The sequence below is a fragment of the Notolepis coatsorum genome (genome assembly GCF_963971535.1).
Source record: "Notolepis coatsorum genome assembly, chromosome: 18".
NCBI lineage: Eukaryota > Metazoa > Chordata > Actinopteri > Aulopiformes > Paralepididae > Notolepis > Notolepis coatsorum.
The window spans coordinates 60579828-60604899 of NC_140182.1; the positions used below are offsets into that span (position 1 = coordinate 60579828).

Below are 25072 nucleotides of genomic sequence, written 5' to 3' on the forward strand. Positions count from 1 at the left end.
TGTTAACATTCTCCAAAACCATCACCAATGCCAAAGCTTCTTTCTTCCACCATAGGATCGAGGCCTCTGCCAAGAATCTTCGCAAACTGCATGCTACCATGTCCTCCCTCCTCACTCCCCCCCCACCCCCCCCTCCCTCATCTTTCTCTGCCGAAGACTTTGCGATCTTCTTTGAGGAAAAAGTGGAGAACATCCGCAGCTCCTTCTCCCAACCCCCACCCATTCCAAATGCTGAATCGAGAACCTCATCCTTCACTCTGTCATCTTTCTCTCCCATTACAGAAGCAGAGACCCTGACACTGGTAACGTCAAACCGTCCGACTACTTGCCAGCTGGACCAGCTACCCTCCCCACTCCTCCAGACCATAGCACCAGACATCCTCCCATTCCTAACTGCAACCATCAACTCCTCACTCAACTCGGGGGTGGTCCCCACCTCCCTAAAACAAGCCAGAGTCACGCCGCTCATAAAAAAACCAACCCTGAACCCTACCGTCATAGGCAACTACCGTCCTGTCTCTCTTCTCTCCTTCCTTTCTAAAACACTTGAACGTGCTGTATCCAACCAACTTACTACTTATCTCTTACAGAATGACCTCCTAGACCCTAATCAGTCAGGCTTCAGGACTGGTCACTCCACAGAGACAGCCCTCATTGCGGTCACAGAGGCACTTCACTTAGCAAAAGCGAAAGGCCTCTCCTCTGTCCTGATTCTCCTAGATCTATCTGCAGCCTTCGACACAGTCAACCACCAGATCCTCCTTGCGGCCCTCGCAGGAATGGGAGTGGCTGGCTCTGCGCTGACATGGCTGTCATCATACCTCAATGACCGCTCCTACCAAGTGTCATGGAGAGGGACCCTGTCGGCCACCCGCCCCCTGCGGACGGGTGTCCCCCAGGGCTCGGTTTTAGGACCCCTTCTCTTCTCCCTCTACACTAAATCACTGGGTAACATTATCACGTCTCATGGCTTCTCCTACCATTGTTATGCCGACGATACTCAACTCTTCCTCTCCTTCCCTCCCTCAGATATCCACGTCTCTGTGCGGATCTCGGCCTGTCTGTCCGACATCTCAGCCTGGATGACGTCCAACCACCTCAAACTGAACCTAAGCAAAACAGAATTGCTCCACCTGCCGGCCAAATCCTCCCCCCTAACCGACCTTTCAATCACAGTCGAGAATGCAGCTGTGACTGCGTCCCCGACCGCCAAGAACCTTGGTGTTGTCCTCGACGACCAGTTGAACTTCTCTGCTCACATCGCAGCGACGACCAGAACCTGCCGATTCCTCCTGAGCAACGTCAGAAGGATACGCCCCTTCCTGACAAAAGAAGCCACCCAACTCCTCGTCCAATCAACAGTCATCTCCCGCCTCGACTACTGCAATGCACTGCTCGCTGGCCTCCCGGCCACTGCCACTAAGCCTCTTCAACTCATTCAGAACGCAGCGGCCCGCCTGATCTCAAACCTACCGAAGTCGGCCCATGTCACCCCACTTCTTAGGGACCTGCACTGGCTCCCCATTGCTGCACGAATCCGCTTCAAGGCCCTCGACCTAGCATACCGTGCGGCAAAGGGAACCGCTCCCGCCTACCTCCGGTCAATGGTCTCTAACTACACACCCTCAAGACCCCTACGCTCTGCATCTTCTGGCCGCCTCAGACCTACTCCTATCCAAGCTCCGGGAGGGTCATCAAAGAGAAGTCGCCTATTCTCAGTCCTTGCCCCACAATGGTGGAATGAACTACCCACCCCAGTTAGGACAGCCGAATCACGTCCAATCTTTCGCCGTCGACTAAAGACGCACTTCTTCAACCATTATCTGAATTAAAAAAAAAAAAAAAGAAAAAAAAAAGAAAATCTAACCCTAACTAACCGTACTGTCATGCACTTGTCCTAATAAACTAACCTACACTGTAGCACTCAACACTTTGATGAACATTGTTGCTCAGCTGATAGAGTTGTGCCCTTCCTGATGGCTTGTCGTACAGAACTTGTAAGTCGCTTTGGATAAAAGCGTCAGCTAAATGACTAAATGTAAATGTAAATGTAAAACATATAAAATCACAGTTTTTCACATTAGGATCTAACATCCCAACAGGCCACCTTGTTTATGGTTTGATTCAGTTTTAAAAAGACAATAATAAAAAGAGTAAGATAAAATATACAGAGTAAAATAGTGCAATAGTGCAGTGCAATAAAATTGTAGAATAGATTAAAATAGTTCTGGATTACTGTTCTACAGTTCAAAGTTGTCTTCTCTGTTTCAGTGGCGTCGCGTGGGTAAAATAACAGGGGAAGCCAAAAAAAATTTATTAAAAAAAAAATTATTCAATATTTTTATTAATAATTTTTTTTTTTTTTTTTTTTTTTTTTAAAGTCAAGCAGTCACCATGTACACTACAGTATGGCTCGGCGGCCAGTCAAACGTTATTTTTATTTATTTAACAGATTGCAGAATGGGTACAATACAGTACGGCTCAATACACATTTACGATGAATTGAAAATGGGGGACCCTGATGTAAACAAGACGAAAGTCTTTCTCTGGTCTGCATCCCCTTAACAATTGTATGTATTGAGCTGTACTGTACTGTACCCATTCTGCAATCTGTTAATAAAGTTTTCATTCATTCACACACAATTGTATAAGGAGATGCAGACCAGAGAAAGACGTTTGTCTTGTTTACATCAGGGTCATTAATACTGCTGGAGCATTGGTTAATTTTTGGTCCGATTTTTCCTTGCGCGATTTTGCGCGCCACGTGGGAGCAAATTCGAGACACATATTCGGTTGCAAAAAGGTGTTCCACGGTCTCCTCTATGGCCGTGAATATTTTCACGCGGATCGGAATCACGGCGCGCCCGTGGGACACTTTTCCGTTTCGGCGAGTTTATTCCACGCTTTCTGTTTTCCTTTTCTAAGCATTTTAGGGGCTACATGTGAATCAGTAAAAGTTGCGGGACGCCCAGATGTTTCCACGATAGAAAGCTCGCGTGGATCCCATAATAGGCTCACTTAATACAGCGTTTTTAAAATCACGCGACATTTTCAGGGTCGCGAGCCGACCTTTTCCCCTCGTTTTCGATGATGGAAGTGATTTAGGAAAAGCTTCGGCACGCCGAGAGGTCCCCGTGGATTTAATCTCGCGAGGATCGGGGCAATATTCGGCCCGTGGGAACAGTTACGGGTTAATACAATGTTCAGAGTGCAGAGGGGAAAATATGGCACCTGCCCCGCCTCCAGGTGGAATATTATGCTGAACGTCTTCCTCCCAGCTCCGTTTTAAACTTTTAGGGTGTGGCCAGTGGCAGTCAGCTCGAATCTGATTGGCTAGGATCGGATTTGGAGTTTGGACTCACTCTATAATGCTGGAAGCCTGGAGAAAGAGACCTACCCACTGCTTCTCTCCTATACTAGCTGCAGTAGTGAGCACAGTCTGACAGTGTGTTAGAGGGAGTGAGAAGGAGAAGAGGGAGACATAAAAAAAAAAAAAAAAAAAAAAACACAGATGCACAGATGAAAATGAATGTAAACTATATTAAAAAAAAATTATATTTAAATATTTTTTTTTTTTTTTCATATTTCATATTTCATAATTTGATATGAAATTTATAGGGAGGCATGGCTTCCGTTGGCTTCCACAAGGATTCGCCACTGCTCTGTTTGGTATCCACAGTTTAAAACTTGACAGTCTTCCCTCCTGTTTTATACCCACTTTGACCCTTCGAACCTCCCACTCAGGGCAAACCTCCCTCTCAGGGCGCAGTTCCCTCTCTCAGGGTGCAGTTCTAGGCCTAGGTCCTACACAGTTTTAAAGCCTGACAGTCTCTTGTTTAAAACCCACAGTTTAATACCTGACCGTTTTGAACCTATAATAAAAAGTAATAGACAGAGTAAAATAATACAGTGCAATAAAATAGTAGAATAGTATTCTATTCTACTATTTTATTGCACTGTATTATTTTACTCTGTCTATTACTTTTTATTACAGGTAGCAAAATGATGCAATAGAATGGACAGAGTAAAATAGTGCTACAGTACAATCAACAGCGGAGTGTATTATGGCGCTTTTCCACTGCATGGTACCTACTCTACTCTACTCTACTCTACTCGCTTTAGGTACCTGGTACTTCGTTCGTTTTCCACTGCAGGTACTAAAATAAAGTACTCAGTTTGTCTCCGTGTGGGGAGGCGGGGCTGCTGGTGTATAGGTGAGAGCTCCATAGCTCTGTGAGAGCTCCACCAGCATAGCTATGTCCGTGTCATAAGCTAGTAGGCGCAAGCCAGAGTAAAACACAGTTTTCAATCAATCAATCAATAACAACATTAACGAGACTCTCGTTGTGTCTATTCTGATAACGCTAACGTTACCTCTCATTGTGTCTATTCTACAAGCGTTAACGTTAGCTAGGCTGTCTATGCTAACGTTAGCATTAGGCTAACAAGCTGTAACGTTACCAGTCGCGTCTATTTGCTAACGTTAGCATTAGGTAATAACCGGTTTAAAATGGATGGTGATTACCTCACGTTGTGTCTATTCTATTAGCATTAAAGTGCAACCTTCACGTTGTATTTTTGTTCAATAAACAATGTGGACTAGGCCAACAGTGACTTTCATGAAGAATGGGAAAAAAAAGTATTGAAATTGACCCAGTTTTAGCGTTTTTATCAAACATTTTGTCTGCCCAATACAATCACCATGCACGTGCATATTTTAATCAATGGTTCATAGCGTGCGCGTGTAATGTCGTCACAACAGGTATTGGTCACCAGGGGGCTCTGTGCTCTGGGAGTCACAGGCAGTAGCAAGGAGGCGGGGCTGGCGGAGCCTTCTTGTTACTGGTTGCATCCGGCTCCACTTGTTGACTAACACGTTGTGAGCTTGCAACACGCTGTTCTCTTCTCTTCTTCTGACTTGCTAAAACATGGTGAATGTTTGTGTGTGTGGTGGGTGTACTAACTCCAACCGTTCTGGCCATAAAATGCACACCTTTCCGAAGAAAGGCACGCCAGCCTTTAGATCATGGGTGAGATTCGTGCAGTTGAATAGAGCTGATTTTCCGGCGTCGTCGGCGAAAGACTGTGATCGACACACGGTCATATGTGGAGCTCATTGAGAGGCAGTTAAATCATTTTGTGTCCTGTACTGTGCAGGACAGTGATGCAACAGTAGCAGGACAGTGGATCACAGTGATGTAGCAGGACAGTGATGTAGCAGGACAGTGATGTAGCATCACAGTGATGTAGCAGGACAGTGATGTAGCAGGACAGTACATCACAGTGATGTAGCAGGACAGTGATGTAGCAGGACAGTACATCACAGTGATGTAGCAGGACAGTGATGTAGCAGGACAGTACATCACAGTGATGTAGCAGGACAGTACATCACAGTGATGTAGCAGGACAGTACATCACAGTGATGTAGCAGGACAGTGATGTAGCAGGACAGTGATGTAGCATCACAGTGATGTAGCAGGACAGTACATCACAGTGATGTAGCAGGACAGTGATGTAGCAGGACAGTGATGTAGCATCACAGTGATGTAGCAGGACAGTACATCACAGTGATGTAGCAGGACAGTGATGTAGCAGGACAGTACATCACAGTGATGTAGTAGGACAGTGATGTAGCAGGACAGTGATGTAGCATCACAGTGATGTAGCAGGACAGTACATCACAGTGATGTAGCAGGACAGTGATGTAGCAGGACAGTACATCACAGTGATGTAGCAGGACAGTGATGTAGCAGGACAGTACATCACAGTGATGTAGCAGGACAGTACATCACAGTGATGTAGCAGGACAGTACATCACAGTGATGTAGCAGGACAGTGATGTAGCAGGACAGTGATGTAGCATCACAGTGATGTAGCAGGACAGTGATGTAGCAGGACAGTGATGTAGCAGGACAGTACATCACAGTGATGTAGCAGGACAGTGATGTAGCAGGACAGTGATGTAGCAGGACAGTACATCACAGTGATGTAGCAGGACAGTGATGTAGCAGGACAGTACATCACAGTGATGTAGCAGGACAGTGATGTAGCAGGACAGTACATCACAGTGATGTAGCAGGACAGTGATGTAGCAGGACAGTACATTACAGTGATGTAGCAGGACAGTACATCACAGTTATGTAGCAGGACAGTTAAAGGTGTATTCCACCCAAATGGTTAGCAGGACAGTGATGTAGCAGGACTGTACAGTACAGTACAGTGGACAGTGGTAAAATGGCTGCAGGACAGTTAAAGGTGTATTCCACCCAAATAGTGTTAAAGGTTATAACCCAAATCGAATGATTTAAAGGTGTATTCCACCCAAATTGTTTTAAAGGTTATAATACAGTAGCAGTACAGTGGATCACAGTGATGCAACAGTAGCAGGACAGTTAAAGGTGTATTCCACCCAAATGGTTAGCAGGACAGTGATGTAGCAGGACTGTACAGTACAGTGGACAGTGGTAAAATGGCTGCAGGACAGTTAATGGTGCATTCCACCCAAATAGTGTTAAAGGTTATAACCCAAATCGAATGATTTAAAGGTGTATTCCACCCAAATTGTTTTAAAGGTTATAATACAATAGCAGTACAGTGGATCACAGTGATGCAACAGTAGCAGGACAGTTAAAGGTGTATTCCACCCAAATGGTTAGCAGGACAGTGATGTAGCAGGACTGTACAGTACAGTACAGTGGACAGTGGTAAAATGGCTGCAGGACAGTTAAAGGTGTATTCCACCCAAATAGTGTTAAAGGTTATAACCCAAATCGAATGATTTAAAGGTGTATTCCACCCAAATTGTTTTAGAGGTTATAATACAATAGCAGTACAGTGGATCACAGTGATGCAACAGTAGCAGGACAGTTAAAGGTGTATTCCACCCAAATGGTTAGCAGGACCGTGATGTAGCAGGACTGTACAGTACAGTGGACAGTGGTAAAATGGCTGCAGGACAGTTAAAGGTGTATTCCACCCAAATAGTGTTAAAGGTTATAACCCAAATCGAATGATTTTAAAGGTGTATTCCACCCAAATTGTTTTAAAGGTTTTAATACAGTAGCAGTACAGTGGATCACAGTGATGCAACAGTAGCAGGACAGTTAAAAAGGTGTATTCCACCCAAATTCTATATGAATTGAAAATGGGGGACCCTGATGGAAACAAGACAAACGTCTTTCTCAGGTCTGCATCCCCTTAACAATTGTATGTATTGAGCCGTACTGTATTGTACCCATTCTGCAATCTGTTAAATAAAGTTTTCATTCATTCATTCATTCATGGTTAGCAGGACAGCCCCATCACAATGTGCAGGAGGTGTGTACAGTAGCAGTACAGTAGCAGTACAGTAGGTGTACAGTAGCAGTACAGTAGGTGTACAGTAGCAGTACAGTATGTGTACAGTATCAGTACAGTGTGTACAGTATCAGTACAGTAGGTGTACAGTCGCAGGACAGTTAAAGGTGTATTCCACCCAAATGGTTAGCAGGACAGTACATCACAGTGATGCAACAGTAGCAGGACAGTTAAAGGTGTATTCCACCCAAATGGTTTTAAAGGTTCTAATACCCAATTGTGTTATGGTGTCTTCCCCAAATCCTTTTAAAGCTTATAACCCCAAATAGTTTGAATGAATAAATGAATGAAATGGGACTATGAAGTCTTTATTTGTAACACATGTGAGATGGGCAGCACACACGCATTCCTTTGGGGGGGTTGCCATTGAAATGTCATCTGCGCTTGACCCATCCTGTCATCCTTCATCCTGTCGTGGGTCCGCTCCAATACAATACCTTGCCAATCCAAGTGCTCCTGTTCATCTTCATCAGGGACGTGACAGCATTAGCGATCAGTTCTGCATGTTTTTCCATTCTTTCGTTTTTATTTTTGTATGTGTATTCCCACAAATAGCTTTAAAGGTGTATTCATCCCAAATGTTTCTAAAACTTTATTCCACCCAAAGTTAAAATACTACTTCATGTTCAACTCCTAAAGGTATATATGCTTGAATTACATTCAAGTAATCTCATGACTTCCAGCTGGCTATAATGGAGGCGGTGAGCCCTCTAGTGTTCAAACATAAATAAGACACTATTCTAGACAAAATGAATTCTAATATTCTACACACCGGCGCCTAATTGTGCCTTAAACTAAACACAATTACAAAATATATATATATATATATCGGAGAAGCTACCAACATAATCAAAACACTCATATGGCCCTTACACTGTGTCTACGTACGTGACTTCTATTTTTACTTCTATTTTTTTTACATGCTATACTATTTTATTTCACTTATCTTTTGTCTAGCAGTCTCTGGAGCGTAACAGAAAGAAGCATTTTGTATAAAAGTATTCTGTACTTCTGTATGACAACTATTAAAGAAACTTGAACTTGAAACTTGATACATGACATACAGATAGACAGTACTGCTACATCTATACATTTATGACATACCAGATTTGCAAATACAGTACTGTTTGTGATACATGGCAGGCATGTTAGACATCGTTTTGCCTCCTGAGCACAGTGATGTACAGGTGCAGCTCAATAAATTAGAATATCGTGGAAAAGTATATATTTAGCTGTATTGATGCAGTAATTTGTGCAAAAGGAGCCCCAACCGCGTGAATACTTTCGGTAAGCAACAAGCCCTTCCGCGTTGCTCTGATTGGCCGAGCGTGCGCATGCACATGAGCCGCAACAAGCCCCTCAGCCAGGCAGCAATACTAAGGTCCGCTTAATGCAATTTATACAAATGGAAGTATTGATTTCGCCGTAACGAATCATTAAAAAAATATACCGTTAACTGGAATATGTTGTTTCTTTACACATATGTTGGATTATGTAATTGGTTTGTCATGACAAACCAATAAAAAAGACAAACCAATTACATAATCCAACATATGTGTAAAGAAACAACATATTCCAGTAACTTTTTCTGATCAGTTAGGAGTTGTTTAGAAACAGTGTAAATAATAACAATCAAATAGCACACAAGCTAACACTACTACTACAAGCACAACACATAAACAAGCACATCATTTGTGATCAACTGTAATCCTCATTGTGCAGGTGTTCTCAGTGAGCATGGTGAGGTTATGTGCACACATTCAGATTGTCTTGTCCTTTCATGGTGCTGGTCCTCAAAAAAATTGCAGTTACTTTGTTGGGCAAAAAGAGCAATAGACTTAAGCTAAATTCAGGCAGCCAACCACGTCCAATGGCTGCCGATATCCTCCACCCTAAAAAGGTGCAGGATCACAGAGCCTGAAGAAGAGTGGAGCAGGAGACCAAACACACCCAGGACAGGATGACCACAGTCAGCAGATGAGGGATGGAGCAGGAGAGATGAGGAATGAGATAGGACTAAACAGACCAGTAAGTAGTGATTCCGGGCCCCCTGGGAGACATGCCAAGGAAAGAGAAAAAGTAAAGCATTGTTAGTTAGTATTGTGGCTATATGATGCTAATTATGTGAGTTAGTCAACTGGCCTACTAGAAGGCCTTTTATATGAGATCAAGTCAAGTCAAGTCAAGAGTTTTATTTGTCACGGCATACGGATATACAATGAAATGCGGGTGGTCTTGCCCGCAACGATGTGCAATTGGTACAACATATAATAGAATCCAATACAAAAAAAATTGTGCAATAAAATTGTGCAATAACAGGTAGCAGGTAACAATACATTTGTGCAATAACGGGTAACAGTTAACAGTTAGCAGTAGTAGTAATATTAGTGCAATACACTGTTACTGTTGCTAATACTAATTTAAATTGGCCTTTCCTTTTGGCAATATATTTGGTATTTGGTATGGTCAAATATTCAGTATACTCAAGTCCCATTATGGAATATGGGTTTATTTCTGTGGCCACTACTGATGACCATTTTGTATAATGCGTCATTGACAGCAACATCATGTGAAAATGTGCCCCATTGCATTGGAGCCTGGTGAGAGGATACAACATAGTGCTATGTGTCTAAGTACTAAAGCGATCAGTGAAATCTTGGCCTGTACAGCAATATCAGAACCTGAACCAATCCCAGCTACTCACATAACCTAGTTTTAGGTAGAAGCATAAATGTCATAACCTGGCAGATCTCAAAACAAACTGGTCAGACTACTGCTTGACCTTACTCCTAGAACCCACCTCACCCCTGCCCACTTTGACAACCTAGGATGGCTTAGAGTAGACGACAGAGTACAGCAACTTGCAATGGGCCTGGTCAACAAGATACACTATACGACTAAGGTACCCATGTACATGTCAAAATACTTCCCAAAGGTCAGTGAATACCACGATCACAACACCAGAGGGAGCTCCACAAATCATGTTAAACCCAGATTCGGCTCAAACAAGGGACTAAACACGGTTCGCAATTATGCCACATCGATGTGGAACGCCCTACCCAAAGCTGTAAAGCAGGGGTCAGCAACCTTAGGCACGAGTGCCACCATTGGTACACATTATCTAAACCAACATGGCACACTAGCAAATGTGTAAGAGGAACCTTTTTGGAAATGTTGAGTTACCTCCCCATGCAGTTACCTCTTTCACAGCCATTGGCAGTTGCACAGCCTGTTATTTATGGTACTGTAGGTTGACTGATATACCAGGGATATTTCATGGTCAGAGCCAATGAGAAGGGTCAGTCTGTTGTTGTTTGCCGAACATTGAGTGTTAAACGCCATTTTGAGACCAAACATGAGAACTTTAAAGGATGAGGCAGACAAGGCTGAATGTGTCCAGGTATGGCAAGCAAGCATCTCATAAAGACGGCAGCATTCTCTTATATATTTATGAGAGGAAAATGGTTATTAAAACTATTGCTATGCACGTTGCCTATATGGATGGAATAGAATTACAGATCTGTTGGAGATTTACATTGTGATGTGGTGTCATAATTAACCTTAACATTGATATGGCACACTGGTTAACAAGAACATTTTAAAATGGCACTTCGTATCAAAAAGGTTGCTGATCCCTGCTGTAAAGGAATGTGAATCACTACCCACTTTCAAAACCACTCTCAAAGAGCAACTACGGGAGACTGCAATTCGAAACTGGACCCTGTAAATGTCCTAACCCAACCCCCTTCAAATGTACAGTAAATGACCAAGTATGGTTTCGTCAATATTCCAATGTACAGTTTTGCTTGTACAGTTGTACAGTGTACTTAGTATAATAGTAGTAGTAAAGTATAATTTCTGGGTACTTTTTACACCCCTGTTTATGATGAATTGAAAATGGGGGACCCTGATGTAAACAAGACAAACGTCTTTCTCTGGTCTGCATCCCCTTAACAATTGTATGTATTGAGCTGTTTTGATTGATTGATTGAAAACTTTATTAACAGATTGCAGAATGGGTACAATATAGTACAGCTCAATACACACAATTGTTAAGGGGATGCAGACCAGAGAAAGACTTTCGTCTTGTTTACATCAGGGTCCCCCATTTTCAATTCATCAGGACAGACATACATGACATACAGATAGACAGTACTGCTACATCTATGTACTGTACTGTACCCATTCTGCAATCTGTTAATAAAGTTTTCAATCAATCAAACACAACTACTGTACATAACGTTAAATAGACCGTGGACGACGTACCCCCCCCCCCGCCCCCATACACAACCTACAGCATAACTTCCCACAGTAACGTTAACCAAATACTGTGGGCGACGCAGCCCCCCGCCCCCCTCCCACATACAACCTACAGCATAACTTTTATATCAGTATAATACAACTCTCAAAGCCAACGTAGAGTTTGTGCACTACTGTACATTTTAACTAGCACTTACCAGCCTCGGGACTCGGCAGTTCTGTTGTACAATGTGGTAGAAAAGATAGCTCCTGTGAATTGAAAAGCAAGCCCCACCCCCAGCCTAGTGAATGAGAAAAGCCTGCCCCTAGTGGAGCAGGACAGTCCCTACACAGTACACTACACAAAATGATCACTGTGATCCGCTACATCACTGTGATCCAATGTCCTGACTCCTGCTACATCACTGTCCTGCTACAGTACATCACTGTGATCCACAGTATGATGAATTGAAAATGGGGGACCCTGATGTAAACAAGACAAACGTCTTTCTCTGGTCTGCATCCCCTTAACAATTGTATGTATTGAGCTGTTTTGATTGATTGATTGAAAACTTTATTAACAGATTGCAGAATGGGTACAATACAGTAGCCTACAGCTCAATACACACAATTGTTAAGGGGATGCAGACCAGAGAAAGACTTTCGTCTTGTTTACATCAGGGTCCCCATACATGACATACAGATAGACAGTAGGCCTACTGCTACATCTATGTACTGTACTGTACCCATTCTGCAATCTGTTAATAAAGTTTTCAATCAATTCAATCAATCAAACATGTATATATTCCCTCCCCGCCGTATGTATATTTTTCTCCCACCCACCCACCCCCTCCTAATGTACAGTCCCCTCCCCATCATATGTATATACTCTGTCAGGATCTAGGGGTAACAGTACTGTATATTTGAATACCGGTTATGTCACAATTTACAAATGTATCAGTACTAAATACCTATATGTCCCTAATACCCTATGCCATAAATGTCATGTATGTTGTGTATGTCATAAATGTCTATATGAATTGAAAATGGGGGACCCTGATGGAAACAAGACAAACGTCTTTCTCAGGTCTGCATCCCCTTAACAATTGTATGTATTGAGCCGTACTGTATTGTACCCATTCTGCAATCTGTTAAATAAAGTTTTCATTCATTCACAACTCTCAAAGCCAACGTAGAGTAGAAAAGATCGCTCCTGTGAATTAGAAAAGCCAGCCCCGCCCCCAGCCTAGTGAATGAGAAAAGCATGCCCCTAGTGGAGCAGGACAGTCCCTACACAGTACAGTACACAAAATGATCTAACTCCTACTGGGTTGGGCTTTAACGTTACTCATACAAACAATCAATAGCGAGTTATATTGATCGCGCTATGTACGATAGCCATGCTAAAACGCTAGCACAACATCAGCACAACATAAGCTTAAGCCTTAACAAGTCAGCGATCTTTTTGCGAGACTAAACTCTCCGCTCGGTGGCAAATTGTGTTGACGTCGGTTTTGTTTAATCAATAAATGAGGCAGAATACACAGTGACTGTATTGTTTGTTTATTGAACTTGTGCCTGCTGCAACCATAATGAAATCCTATGCGAGACATTCAAGATGGCGGCTTTCTGTTTTCGTTCAGACTCTCCAAACAGTGACGCGTCTCTCTTCTGACCAATCAGTGGTCTGCAGTTTTTCACGTGACATTTATGGTACCAGATCTACCCGCTTGGCTCGCGCTTGGAACCAGAGTCGAGCAGGGACTAAAAAAGTACCCGAAAAAGTACCTGGTACCGAAAATACCGAGTAGAGTAGAGTAGAGTAGAGTAGGCACCATGCAGTGGAAAAGCGCCATTAGAAGGCTATGGTGAAGAGGTAGGTTTTTACCTTATTTTTTTAAAATATTAAGAGATCCAGCTTCCCATGTCCATAGGTAGTGTGTGTTCCATAACTTTGGTGCATATTTTGCAAAGGCTGCATCCCCGATTTTCCTTAGACTGTGGCTTGGAACCTTCAATAGACCAGTAGTAGATGATTGCAATGTTCTAGGAGGCACATAGTTGACTAGAGAATTTACAATGTAGCTTGGTCCTGTTCCATTTAGTGCTTTGTATAATAGGAGGTGTGGGTAATTTTGTTTACTCCTCGAATCAGGACAAAAGGATATAGAATATTAGACACAGGAAAATAGTTCAACAATATGTCTTGTATTTATTGAAAGGATCAGAATTAGAATGACATCATATTTACATAGGGTGGTCCATGGAACACTTAAACAGACATTAATGACATGACAGAAGATATGACAAAAGAATAACCATGAAGGGGATAGAGAAGTATAGTAGGAAATAAGAGAATAGATGGAGAAAAGAGAGATTAAAGATAGATGTCCAGAAAGACAGAAAGAGGGCGTGTGACTCCAGACCAAGCGAGTGGAGTCCAGCCAGAAAGGAGACACCGGAAAGAGAGAGTGAGCTAATGTCCTAGCCCTCCTTCTTATGCTCTGCTCTGTCCATATAGGCGTATGTGGTCGGTGGCCAATCCAAAACTGGCCCAGAGATAACTAGGGAAATGTACAGGTGCTTGGCCTTGACACACCACTGAACTAAGGAGAGGCCTGAATGAACTTACATACCGGGTAATGTCATAACTCATACTCAATATTCTATATTGATAATGATTGTACCTAATAACATTTGATAATAACTTTTAACTTAGATCAATGTCCCCAATAAGGTAAATAATAAGTACAACATCACTGGATGTTCTCAACCCTGATAATAATTTCCCACATTCCCTCCTGTGGGGCTTTTAAAGCCCCAAATACATAATCAACCAACCTCAAAAACATCAAACAAAACAAAGAATTCTTCTGACTGAGAGTAATGGAGTATGACAAAACATATTAGAATTATAGGACCCACCATTATTACATAACCCTCCTGTGGGGCTGTTTAAGCCCCAAATATATAATCCAAGTTGGACCTCTAACGATCAACCTAAAATGCAACCGCCCTTCAAATATATATATATATATATATATATATATATATATATATATATATATATATATATATATATATATATATATATATATATATATATATATATATATATATGTCAAGATCCATCAATCTCAGTCAGTGATAACATCCTATGAAAATGCATACAATATTCCGGTCATGGTATTTTCCATGACTGAAAAAACTAGAATATGACAAAACAGAACCAGCATTGTTAAACCTCTTTATCACCATACTTCATACATAATTGAAATATCAAACCAACATCATCTCGCTTTACTTAAATTAATTTATTAAAACCAGTAATATGTCAAAGAGTGAGCGGGGGTCCACATCTGCAAGTTGAGGTCAAAAACCTAGGTGTTAGATGTTTAGTCCAGGGTAAAATTCCCCAACGGCCCCCTTTACGATGTTCTATTGAGCGACCACATGACCTGTTTGCAGACGGGCACACCCATCCACCCCTAATCAGGAAAATCAACGTGACATAGGAAACAACAAAATATTGCAGAAAATACACAGTTTTTGTGGCCTTTATGGCCTAAATCATGGCAAGCAAATAACACATACTATATTTGGATCCACCCAAAAAATTTCAACAAACTTCATGATGACAATCATTACTATTACATCATATAATTATGTTTCAATAGTTCATAGTTCGTGTGAGATGAGTCTTCGTCCTGGTTGAATTCCCCACACAATCTTTCCTGCTGTGTGTGTGTCTAAACTTTCCTGGGGAATGTCTATTGAAGTGATGGTCCAGAGTGGCTTCTAAAGAACGCGATGCATTCTGGATATGAATTTTCCATACGCCTAGTGACAGTGTAACAAAAATAAAATGTGAAGTCCTCCAGGATGTGTGATAATAACCTGTATCAGCATATGCCTAGCTGTGTCTACCTGTTGCTGCGTGGACTGGGGGTCAAGGGATGACTCGTGGGGAGGGGGGGTTTGTGACGACTTCTGGGGTTCACGGGAATGGCAATGACCTTGTGGGGTTGAGGTGGATGGCGTTGACCTTGTGGGGTTGAGGTGGATGGCGTTGACCTTGTGGGGTTTAGGGGTTTGATCATGACTTTGTGGGTGTTGACCTGTGGGTTTCACAGGAATGGCGTTGACCTTGTGGGGTTGAGGGGGATGGTGTTGGTGTTCGTCTGCCAAGTAGTCCAAACCAGATCTCCCGCCTCGCAGCGTCTCCAAAGATTCCACCTCCTCCCTGAGAACATTTGTCCAAACAACATCCCACCCCGAACAAAGTTCCACCACCTCTATTTCAGCTGTTTTGAATGCATCTGGGAAAATACCTGTCAGAAGCGATGTATTTATAATATTTAGGACATGACTTGCAATAATCTCGAATATTCGCTTAAAAAATGCTGTGGGTATAGGGTCATAGTTGAACCTTTATTATTCCCCTTGGGGCAATTCGTCCTCTGCATTTTGACCCATCCTAACTATTTAGGAGCAGTGGGCAGTCAGCCACACAGTGTGGCGCCCGGGGACCAAATCCAGTTTTAATGCCAGTACGTACCTTGGTCAAGGGCAATGGCAGGAGTATTATATACCTAGTAGGGGTGTAAAGGTAAAGGTAGTAACTGTTTCAGTGTGTACCGTACCGAAGGGCTGTTTACCGAACGAATACAACGGTATGTCAACCACTAACGACCGCCCACCGGGGTCTGATTTTTTCACAATCTAATATAATAATTATTATTATATATTTTTTACAAGTCGATTATTCATTTCAATATAGAATATTGGTTGACAGCCCAATAGTGGTAATGTAAGTACAATTAGTTACTGCACACTACATCACCCCTGAGTGGAACATGGAAAGCCAAACTTTCCCCCACTGTACCGAAAACCCATACCGAACCTTGACTTCAAAACCGTGGTACGTACCGCACTGTGGTTTTTGTGTACCGTTACACCCCTAATACCTAGCATGCATGTCATGACCTTCTTGTTGTGAGGTGACAGCGCTAACCACTGCGCCACCGTGCCGCCCTCCTCTGTCTCCTCAGTCCTGTCTTCTCTGTGTCTCTTCACAGCACTACATCCTGGCATTCGGTGGCATCATAGCCGTGCCCCTGATCCTGGCCGAGCCGCTCTGCATTGGGGACAACAACGCCGCTAAGAGCGGCCTCATCTCCACCATCTTCTTCGTGTCTGGATTATGTACCTTGCTTCAGACGTCGGTCGGAACCAGGTATCTCCCTCGCATACTTGTACTCAACACCTGGAGATAGAGAAGAATGTGCATACCTGCGTGTGTACGTGCACACACACTCGTAGATACACGCATGCACAGACTAGACCGGCATGAGCAGAGAAGCATGCATTTGTGTTAACATCTGAACCCAAAAAGCCCAACGGCACGCTAATCAGGGGCGGATTTAGGATTGTAGGAGATCCGGGGCTTAGCCCAGATATATATATATATATTTTTTTTAATTAAGCAGGCAAGGGGTGGTTTGGAGGGTGTCAGGCACGACCCCCTCCATGACAGATTTTTTTTTAATTTAATGAACCTGTACGTGCAATTTCCTGCAATATAGAGCCTTCAATCTTGACCAATAAAGCTGCTCTTTTCACTATAAAACTCAGTTAACCATAACGTAGTTATGGTTAGATTTATATATTGGGGGGGGATATAGTTCAATAGTGGGAGAGCAGAGATGCTCCGAATGCTCTTATGGCCAGGCGTCTATGATTCACTAATACAAAGTAAAATAGTGCAGTGCAATAAAATAGTTAGTAAATGCAATAGTGCATTGCAATAAAATAGTTATCATCGTATTTTTTCGGGAGGCCGGTAAGGAGTGCATTACAGTAGTCGAGTTGGCTTGAGATAAAGGCATGGATCTGGTTTTCAGCGTCCTTTTGATTTATAAATGGCCGTACTTTAGCTATGTTTCTAAGGTGGAAGAATTAAGTTTTTGTCAACTTGTTGATTGTGATTTAAAGCTTAGGTCTGAGTCTACCATAACACCAAGACTTAACTCACTCAAATACAGTTAGCAGCTGGATAGACCACAGATGGAAATTAGCTTCTGCTAAATCTGGTGCAAACATATTTTCATGTAACAATGATGAATTGTAATTTTTTTTTTTTAAATAGATTCGGGGCTTTTCAGAATACATCCGGGGCTTGAGCCCATGTAGCCACCCCCTAGCTCCGCCCCTGACGCTAATGCTTGCTTAAAATGATGATCCCCCTTTTAAGTGGTGGCGTCAGGCGGATCTATGGTAATTCCATCATGCGTGACGAGTAGGCTACACATAGCGAGGGGTTTCCCTGCTTAACTCATTGACTGCCACGCTGTTTTCCCATCTTTACTCCCTGGCACCAGCGTTATTGACCATTTTCATGATGTTTACGGACCCAACGTGAATTCTACTATAAGCGTTGGCGTTTCTTGCCTGGACACGCTACTATTTCCAAATCAAATGTATATAATAGGTATTATGTTTCACCAGGAATGCATGAAAGGGGGGGGGGGGGGCAGGGGCGGATTTAGGATTGTTGGAGATCCGGGGCTTAGCCCAGATGGGCCCCCCCCTTTTTTTTTTTTTTTTTTTTAACTTTTTTGTAAGCAATTTTTTTTTTTTTTTTTTGGCAGGCAAGGGGTGGTTTGTAGGGGGTTAGGCACGACCCCCTCCACGCCAGATTTTTTTTGAATTTAATGAACCTGTACGTGCAATTTCCTGCAATATAGAGCCTTCAATCTTGACCAATAAAGCTGCTCTTTTCACTATAAAACTCAGTTAACCATAATGTAGTTATGGTTAGATTTATATATTGGGGGGGGATATATCATATTTTTCATATAATCAAAAAGTGGTGGAGCAAGATCATACCTTTGCTCCCCCAAGTTCAATAGTGGGAGAGCAGAGATGCTCCGAATGCTCTTATGGCCAGGCGTCTATGATTCACTGATACAAAGTAAAATAGTGCAGTGCAATAAAATAGTTAGTAAAATAGAATAAAATAATGCAATAGTGCATTGCAATAAAATAGTTATCATCGTATTTTTTCGGGAGGCCGGTAAGGAGTGCATTACAGTAGTCGAGTTGGCTTGAGATAAAGGCATGGATCTGGTTTTCAGCGTCCTTTTGATTTATAAATGGCCGTACTTTAGCTATGTTTCTAAGGTGGAAGAATTCAGTTTTTGTCAACTTGTTGATTGTGATTTAAAGCTTAGGTCTGAGTCTACCATAACACCAAGACTTAACTCACTCAAATACAGTTAGCAGCTGGATAGACCACAGATGGAAATTAGCTTCTGCTAAATCTGGTGCAAACATATTTTCATGTAACAATGATGAATTGTAAAAAAAAAAAAAAAATCATTTTTTTAATTTTTTTTTATTATTTTTTTAAATAGATTCTGGGCTTTTCAGAATACATCCGGGGCTTGAGCCCAGGTAGCCACCCCCTAGCTCCGCCCCTGGGGGGGGGGGTAGTTTCTGATGCTTTGATTGCCAGTAACGGCATTTGTGTTGAACACTACAGAAGCCGATCAGCTGAATGGATATGAAAACATTGTTGGATCAAGCTGAAATTGATGTCAGATAGTCCTTACCTGTGGTCGCTGGTATTCCAAAAAGAATATTCCAATTGTCTGATCACGATTTCCAGTATTGGTGTCCATCTGGTCCCGGGCACAATTTGGCACAACTTATGGATAGAGTGTGACAGCTGTGCGTTTCGAATAGGTCGGGTGAAGCGACTTACTCGGCTCCGTCTAAATATAGCGCCCGGAGACATTTGAGTGTAACACAGAGTTAGATATAAGGTTTCAAAGGGTGGGCGACACTGCCATCTGGCAGGATGCAGCCGGTATTGCACTTTGGCGATCTCAAAATCCTTTCATATGGCAACACCGAGGTGAATGGATGAATAATGAATAAAAATTGCGAATAAAAGAAAAAACTACCAAAACCCGAGATATCTCGGGTCTGGCGTTTAAAGAGTTAAGGTAGAATAAAATTAAATGGAATATATAAACTAAATAAAAATTAAAGTACCATTGAATATAATATAGGACAGGGCTGTGCAATTGTGCATGATGTAGTAGAGTATTCTAAACTCAATTAGAATATAAATACAGTGTGGAATAGAATATGTAACAGGGCTGTGCAACAGTAACAGATTTATTTTTAGCGTTTTTCCAGCTTTTTCATGGTCAGACTTGACCGACAGAGGAAAGGGTGAACGGGAGAAGAAGTGGGGAGGACATGCGACAAATTGTCCCCCGGGAGCGGGAGTTGAACCCGGTACGGCCGCGTAGGTGTGCGAGGCACTATGCGATGCGCCACGAGGGCGCCCAAGGCCCAGATGTTTTGACTATTATAACGGTGTTCTGACACCCTGGTGGGGCCAGACTCATCACGTCTGCAGCACACTCCACCTCCACACACAGACGCAGCAGGGCTTTTCACTGCCGCTGCACTGAACTCCTCACTTACACATTCAAACGCTGCCTCCGCTCTCTCATCGTTATCACTTGGATGAATTACCGCACCGGCTTTGTGTCAAGAGCATATGGGTCGCCGGCGGCAGAATCTGCGTTTTGATTTTAATCTATACGGACTTTACAGTATAGTTAAGGGCAACAGTGGCAACAATCGTCTGGTAATCCGGAGGTTGCCGGGTTCGATTCCCGCTCCTCCCGGGCAGCGTTTTGAAGTGTCCTTGAGCGAGACACTTAACCCCTAACTGCTCCCGATGAGCAGGTTGGCACCTTGCACGGTCGCCTCCGCCATCAGTGTATGAATGTGTGAGTGAATGGGTAAAATGTGAGGAACAAAATTGTAAAGCGCTTTGGATAAAAGCTGCTATATAAATGCAGCCATTTACCATTTATAGTAGACATTTTGCCAGTAACCTCTGACCTTTTCCAACCCTCTCGACCTGTTGACCTGCAGGTTGCCTATCCTCCAGGGCGGGACCTTCAGCTTCATAACCCCGACGCTGGCCATCCTTGCTCTGCCTAAGTGGCAGTGTCCGGCCCCTGGGGCCCCTGTCATGGTGGCCGTGCAGCTCGAGAACGCCACCAGCGACCCGCAGACGGACACTGACGAGGTGTGGATGTCCCGCATGCGTGAGGTACATTTGAGGTCCTCTCCTGAACACACCCTTCTTCCACACTCATGTGTACTTAAAGTACTTAAACCCATTTTAGGAATTAAAACATGCTATTCCTGTAAGTATTTATGAACAAACAGCGCTCCAATTTGTGAAGTCACTTGATGTCAAATCTGGGGATGCTCCATAGACAATCAATGGGGCAATGATTCTGGGCCCATAAAGGATTTGTGTGAATCCTTACAGGCTGGTGTTCAGTTTCCCTCATAATATAGTACATACACTCTCTCACTCACACACACACACACACACACACACACACACACACACACACACACACACACACACACACACACACACACACACACACACACACGCGCGCGCACACACGCACACACACACAAACACACACATACACACACACACACAACACACACACACACACACACACACACAGAAACACACGCACACACACAGAAACACACACATACACATGCACATACACACGGATGACACAAAAGCTAATCAAGTTCGTGTTTCTTTTTATTACTGTATCGGTATCGGAATATCCTCCCTTCTGATTCTGAAACTTTAGTGGGATTCAGCGTGTTGTAGCCCAGCCATATCTCAGACAATAGAGGCCATGCACAGAATGTTTGTGTAGTTTCTACTTTTTTCCAGTATGGTTGGTAACCACTTTCAAAAGAAAATGCCTTCTTTCTACGTAGTGGTAGAGTAGGTAGAACATTGGGAAAACATTATAATACTATTCTACACTGACTTGTTTACACTATCCAGTAATAATAATACACCAGTATTATATTTGTGTTGATATATTTCTCATATACCAACTCATAGCAAAGAGACATCCATCCCCACTCAACTGCAACCACGTCAGACCAAAACAAAACATGTAAAGTGCCAAGTGTTCCTACAAACACATTATACACATTATACAGGAAAAGCATCGGTATGCGGAGCACTGTGGTTCCTGTTCGTGTTTTCAGTATACTACCGCCTTTATGAAGTTAATTAAGGTCAGTTATACCGTGTTTACACAGTGGCATTGAGAAGAGCCATTTCGGTCATCATGGGGGTTAGATAAGTACAGCGAGTGACCGCATTCTGCAGCGCTAGGCATATCTGGCTGTAGAGTTAAATCACAAATTATTAAAAATGGTTTGTGTTAGACTACGTATGACTCTAATTACTTGGGAGATCACAAGACAGTTATATTATCGTATAGCTTACACTCTGCACTCTAGTGGAACCACATCCCTTATCAATCTAATACTGAATAATTTTCTCCACATGTACACACCCATCCGCCTGGCCACACCCACATCCGCTCCTCTACATAAGCGGGGTCGTGGCCATACTAACAGCTCCTTCCCTATTTTCACCACCGAAAAGTGACTGTATACACCACTTTAGTTTGATGCTGAAATAGTTATTGGAAAGGAGTTACGTTATTGGAGAAAAGGAGCTGCGTTGACATTATATCTTTGTTTTCTCTCTCACTATTTTTCGAGGAAATACAGCGATAATGTCTTCGCCACCAGAGTGTCTAGAAGATGATGATCATTCTGACCTCCACCGGCGCTTCGCATGTTATTTGTTATTGATATAATGTTATTTCGCGAGGCTGCTGACTGATTAACTAGAAACTGCACATTGTGAAGCGCCAGCGGGGCGATGCGGTGGTTTCTCCCCGGCTTCCGTGCGCCGCCGGCGGCTTGACTCGGTCCAGCTCCAGCAGCAGCGGCCGTCTTCCATTGTAGAAGCCCTTTCAATGACAGAGCTCTCATATTTTGCGAATGCATAAACTATATCTTAAATGATCTAATATGGCTGTCGCTTATCAATGACTTTGCGACAGCCATATTAGACACATAGCCATAATTTAAGATATAGTTTATGCATTCGCAAATATGAGAGCTCTGTCATTGAAGTGGGTGGTGGCAGCGTAACAGCGTTCACTTCACCCTGATGTAAAGTAGCGATTTTTATTGTTTTGTCATGACAAACCAATTACATAATCCAACATATGTGTAAAGAAACAACATATTCCAGTTAACGGGGGGGGGGGGGAGCTAGGCGTTCATGGAGTGAGACGTGTTTCACGTGAGCTCCCTTCTATCGTGCAAAATATACTTTACTCCCCATTAGTCTTTATTTTATTTTTATTTGTTATTTGTCTGCTTGTTGAGTCGTCGAGTTTCAACTACTTTCGTCGACTTTTTTCAACTTTCTGCGATGTCGGTGGAGACCAGATCCATGAGCACTCCAGCAGGCAAACTGCCACCGGATCTACCCTCACCGTCGCCCGGTATCAGTGAGATAAGTGAAGCTGTTCTCTCGGTTATGACCAAACTCCATGCAGACTTTGAGATACGCTTCGCTGAAACACAAAGAAAAGTGCAGGCGGAACTTTTTGATACCCTTCATCGAGAGATGTCAGAAGAAATTAGGTTGGCGGTCGACCCGTTGAGAGAAAAGATGGAGTCGCTGCATGCTGTCTCCTCGGCTAATGCTAACGAACTAGCCACTCTAACGACAGAGGCCTCACTACAAGGCGAGAGGCTGGCGGGTCTGGAGACCTCCCTGCTGGCTAGGCAGGCTGAAGTTGCCAAACTACAGTCGGTAATTGTGGAAATGCAGTCCCGGGACAGACGCTACAACATCAAGATTGTTGGTGTACCGGAGGGCAGTGAGGGAGGCCGTCTCTCGGAGAACATGCCGGAATTGTTGCAGGAAATACTGGGGAAAGATGTCCTCCCCAGCCCTCCCGTATGTGAGTCGGCCTACAGAGCGGGCAGGACCAGTCCTGGAGTGAACAAAGAGCCGAGGCCCATCATTGTCAAGCTAAACAGGCTCCAACAGAGAGAGCTCATCATGCGGTCGGCCCGTGCCAGAAGGGGTAAACTAAGTCTCGGCGATCACAAAGTGGCCATTTTCGAAGACTTTACACCGGAGGTTCAAGCACAGAGAGGCGAATACAAAGCGGTCATGACCAGGCTATGGAAACTAGGCCTGAGGCCTACGCTATTCGCTCCCGCGAAATTATCTGTGCTGGGTAAGGGCGATGATCGTCGTTCATTTTGGTCGTTGGCTAAAGCGGAGGAATATCTCGGGAGGATAGCCGAGACTGGAGCTTGTTAACTATGTCGGGTGAGTGACTTGGCGATGTGGGCCTGAATACATTGATAGGGCGGACTACTCACAAATGCTTGCTGTCATGCCCAGACATGCTAACTGTCCACTGCCCACCCAAGCTAGCGGTGCATCCCAATGACTTCTGTTACTCGCTAATGCTGACCTCATGGTCATACGTGTGTGTCGCCTCTATGAAAGCTAGCGAGCTAGCTGGACAATGTACATACCAGATTCTAGCGTGCTAGCCGGATTCACCACTAGCTTACGCGCTAGCCTCGGGCTAGCTAGCAGGCTGTGTCTATCGCCCGCGCCGAGACATTCGAGACCTGTTAATGTTTACGTATTTTGGTTGTTGTTGCTGTTTAAGTGACATCGGTTTGCACAATTCAACGGTGATCGGTTCCTTAACTAACTTCTTGTATGCTTTTATTTTTATATCCAGGCTGTTTTGAGCTTTGGGCTCCAGTAGTAGAAGGTCGGTTGAATATATATATACAATATATGATAACAGGTTGTGTCAGGTATAGCTTATTACTATCCCCGGGTTAATGAAGGTGTTTAATTCTATTCTTATATAGGTTATGTCATTCCAGCCTTTGTGCCTGACCAGAGGGGCTGTTACATGCGTGCACCTTGACCATAACCCCTTTTTTCCTTTTCTTCTTATTGGCGCTGTTTAACTGTGATCCGATCCTGCCTTAGACTATCTGCTGGTATGCTTTAATTTAATTTTGTTTTAAATTTTCCTTTATCCATTTATGCTATAACATTGCGACATTAATACGCATATTCGGAGGTAGATGGTTACAGGGATGATGTTGAGTTATTATATAAATTGCAGCCGGCTTGTGGGAGGCAAGAAACAACGTTCGAAGAGAGGGGAGGGTTGAATTGGACGATATGAAAATTGGGATGGGAGAAAAATAGAAAAATGGGAGAAAAAGTGGATAAAAAAAAAAACTATGGTTATAGGATAACCGTATGTTTCACTGAACGATTTCTTCATGACAGGGTTTATCCTTGAGTTTAATTCTGAGTGACTCCACATCTGGTTTGGAATACCGAAGCCGTGAATGGGAAAAGATTTTATGTTCGGAATTTGATGGCAGTGTCAGCTCCAATTGTTTGTCGGAATCGCAGACGGCAGTTTGGGTCGGCTTACTGTGGCGATCAGGATTATTCACTCATTGCAATTTATTTGAG

At 43.2% G+C, this 25072-nt stretch overlaps 1 protein-coding gene across 1 annotated transcript in view; it reads left to right on the top strand.

Moving 5' to 3' along the window:
• LOC311245375 (solute carrier family 23 member 2) overlaps nt 1–25072 on the top strand; it is a gene marked incomplete at both ends in the record, with an annotated part of 453290 nt that overhangs the window by 202633 nt on the left and 225585 nt on the right. Inside the window, 2 exons of the mRNA XM_084335217.1 lie at nt 16674–16831; nt 20554–20734. Of these exons, the coding sequence (XP_084191343.1) occupies nt 16674–16831; nt 20554–20734 (339 nt within the window). The remainder of the gene's footprint in view (nt 1–16673; nt 16832–20553; nt 20735–25072) is intronic.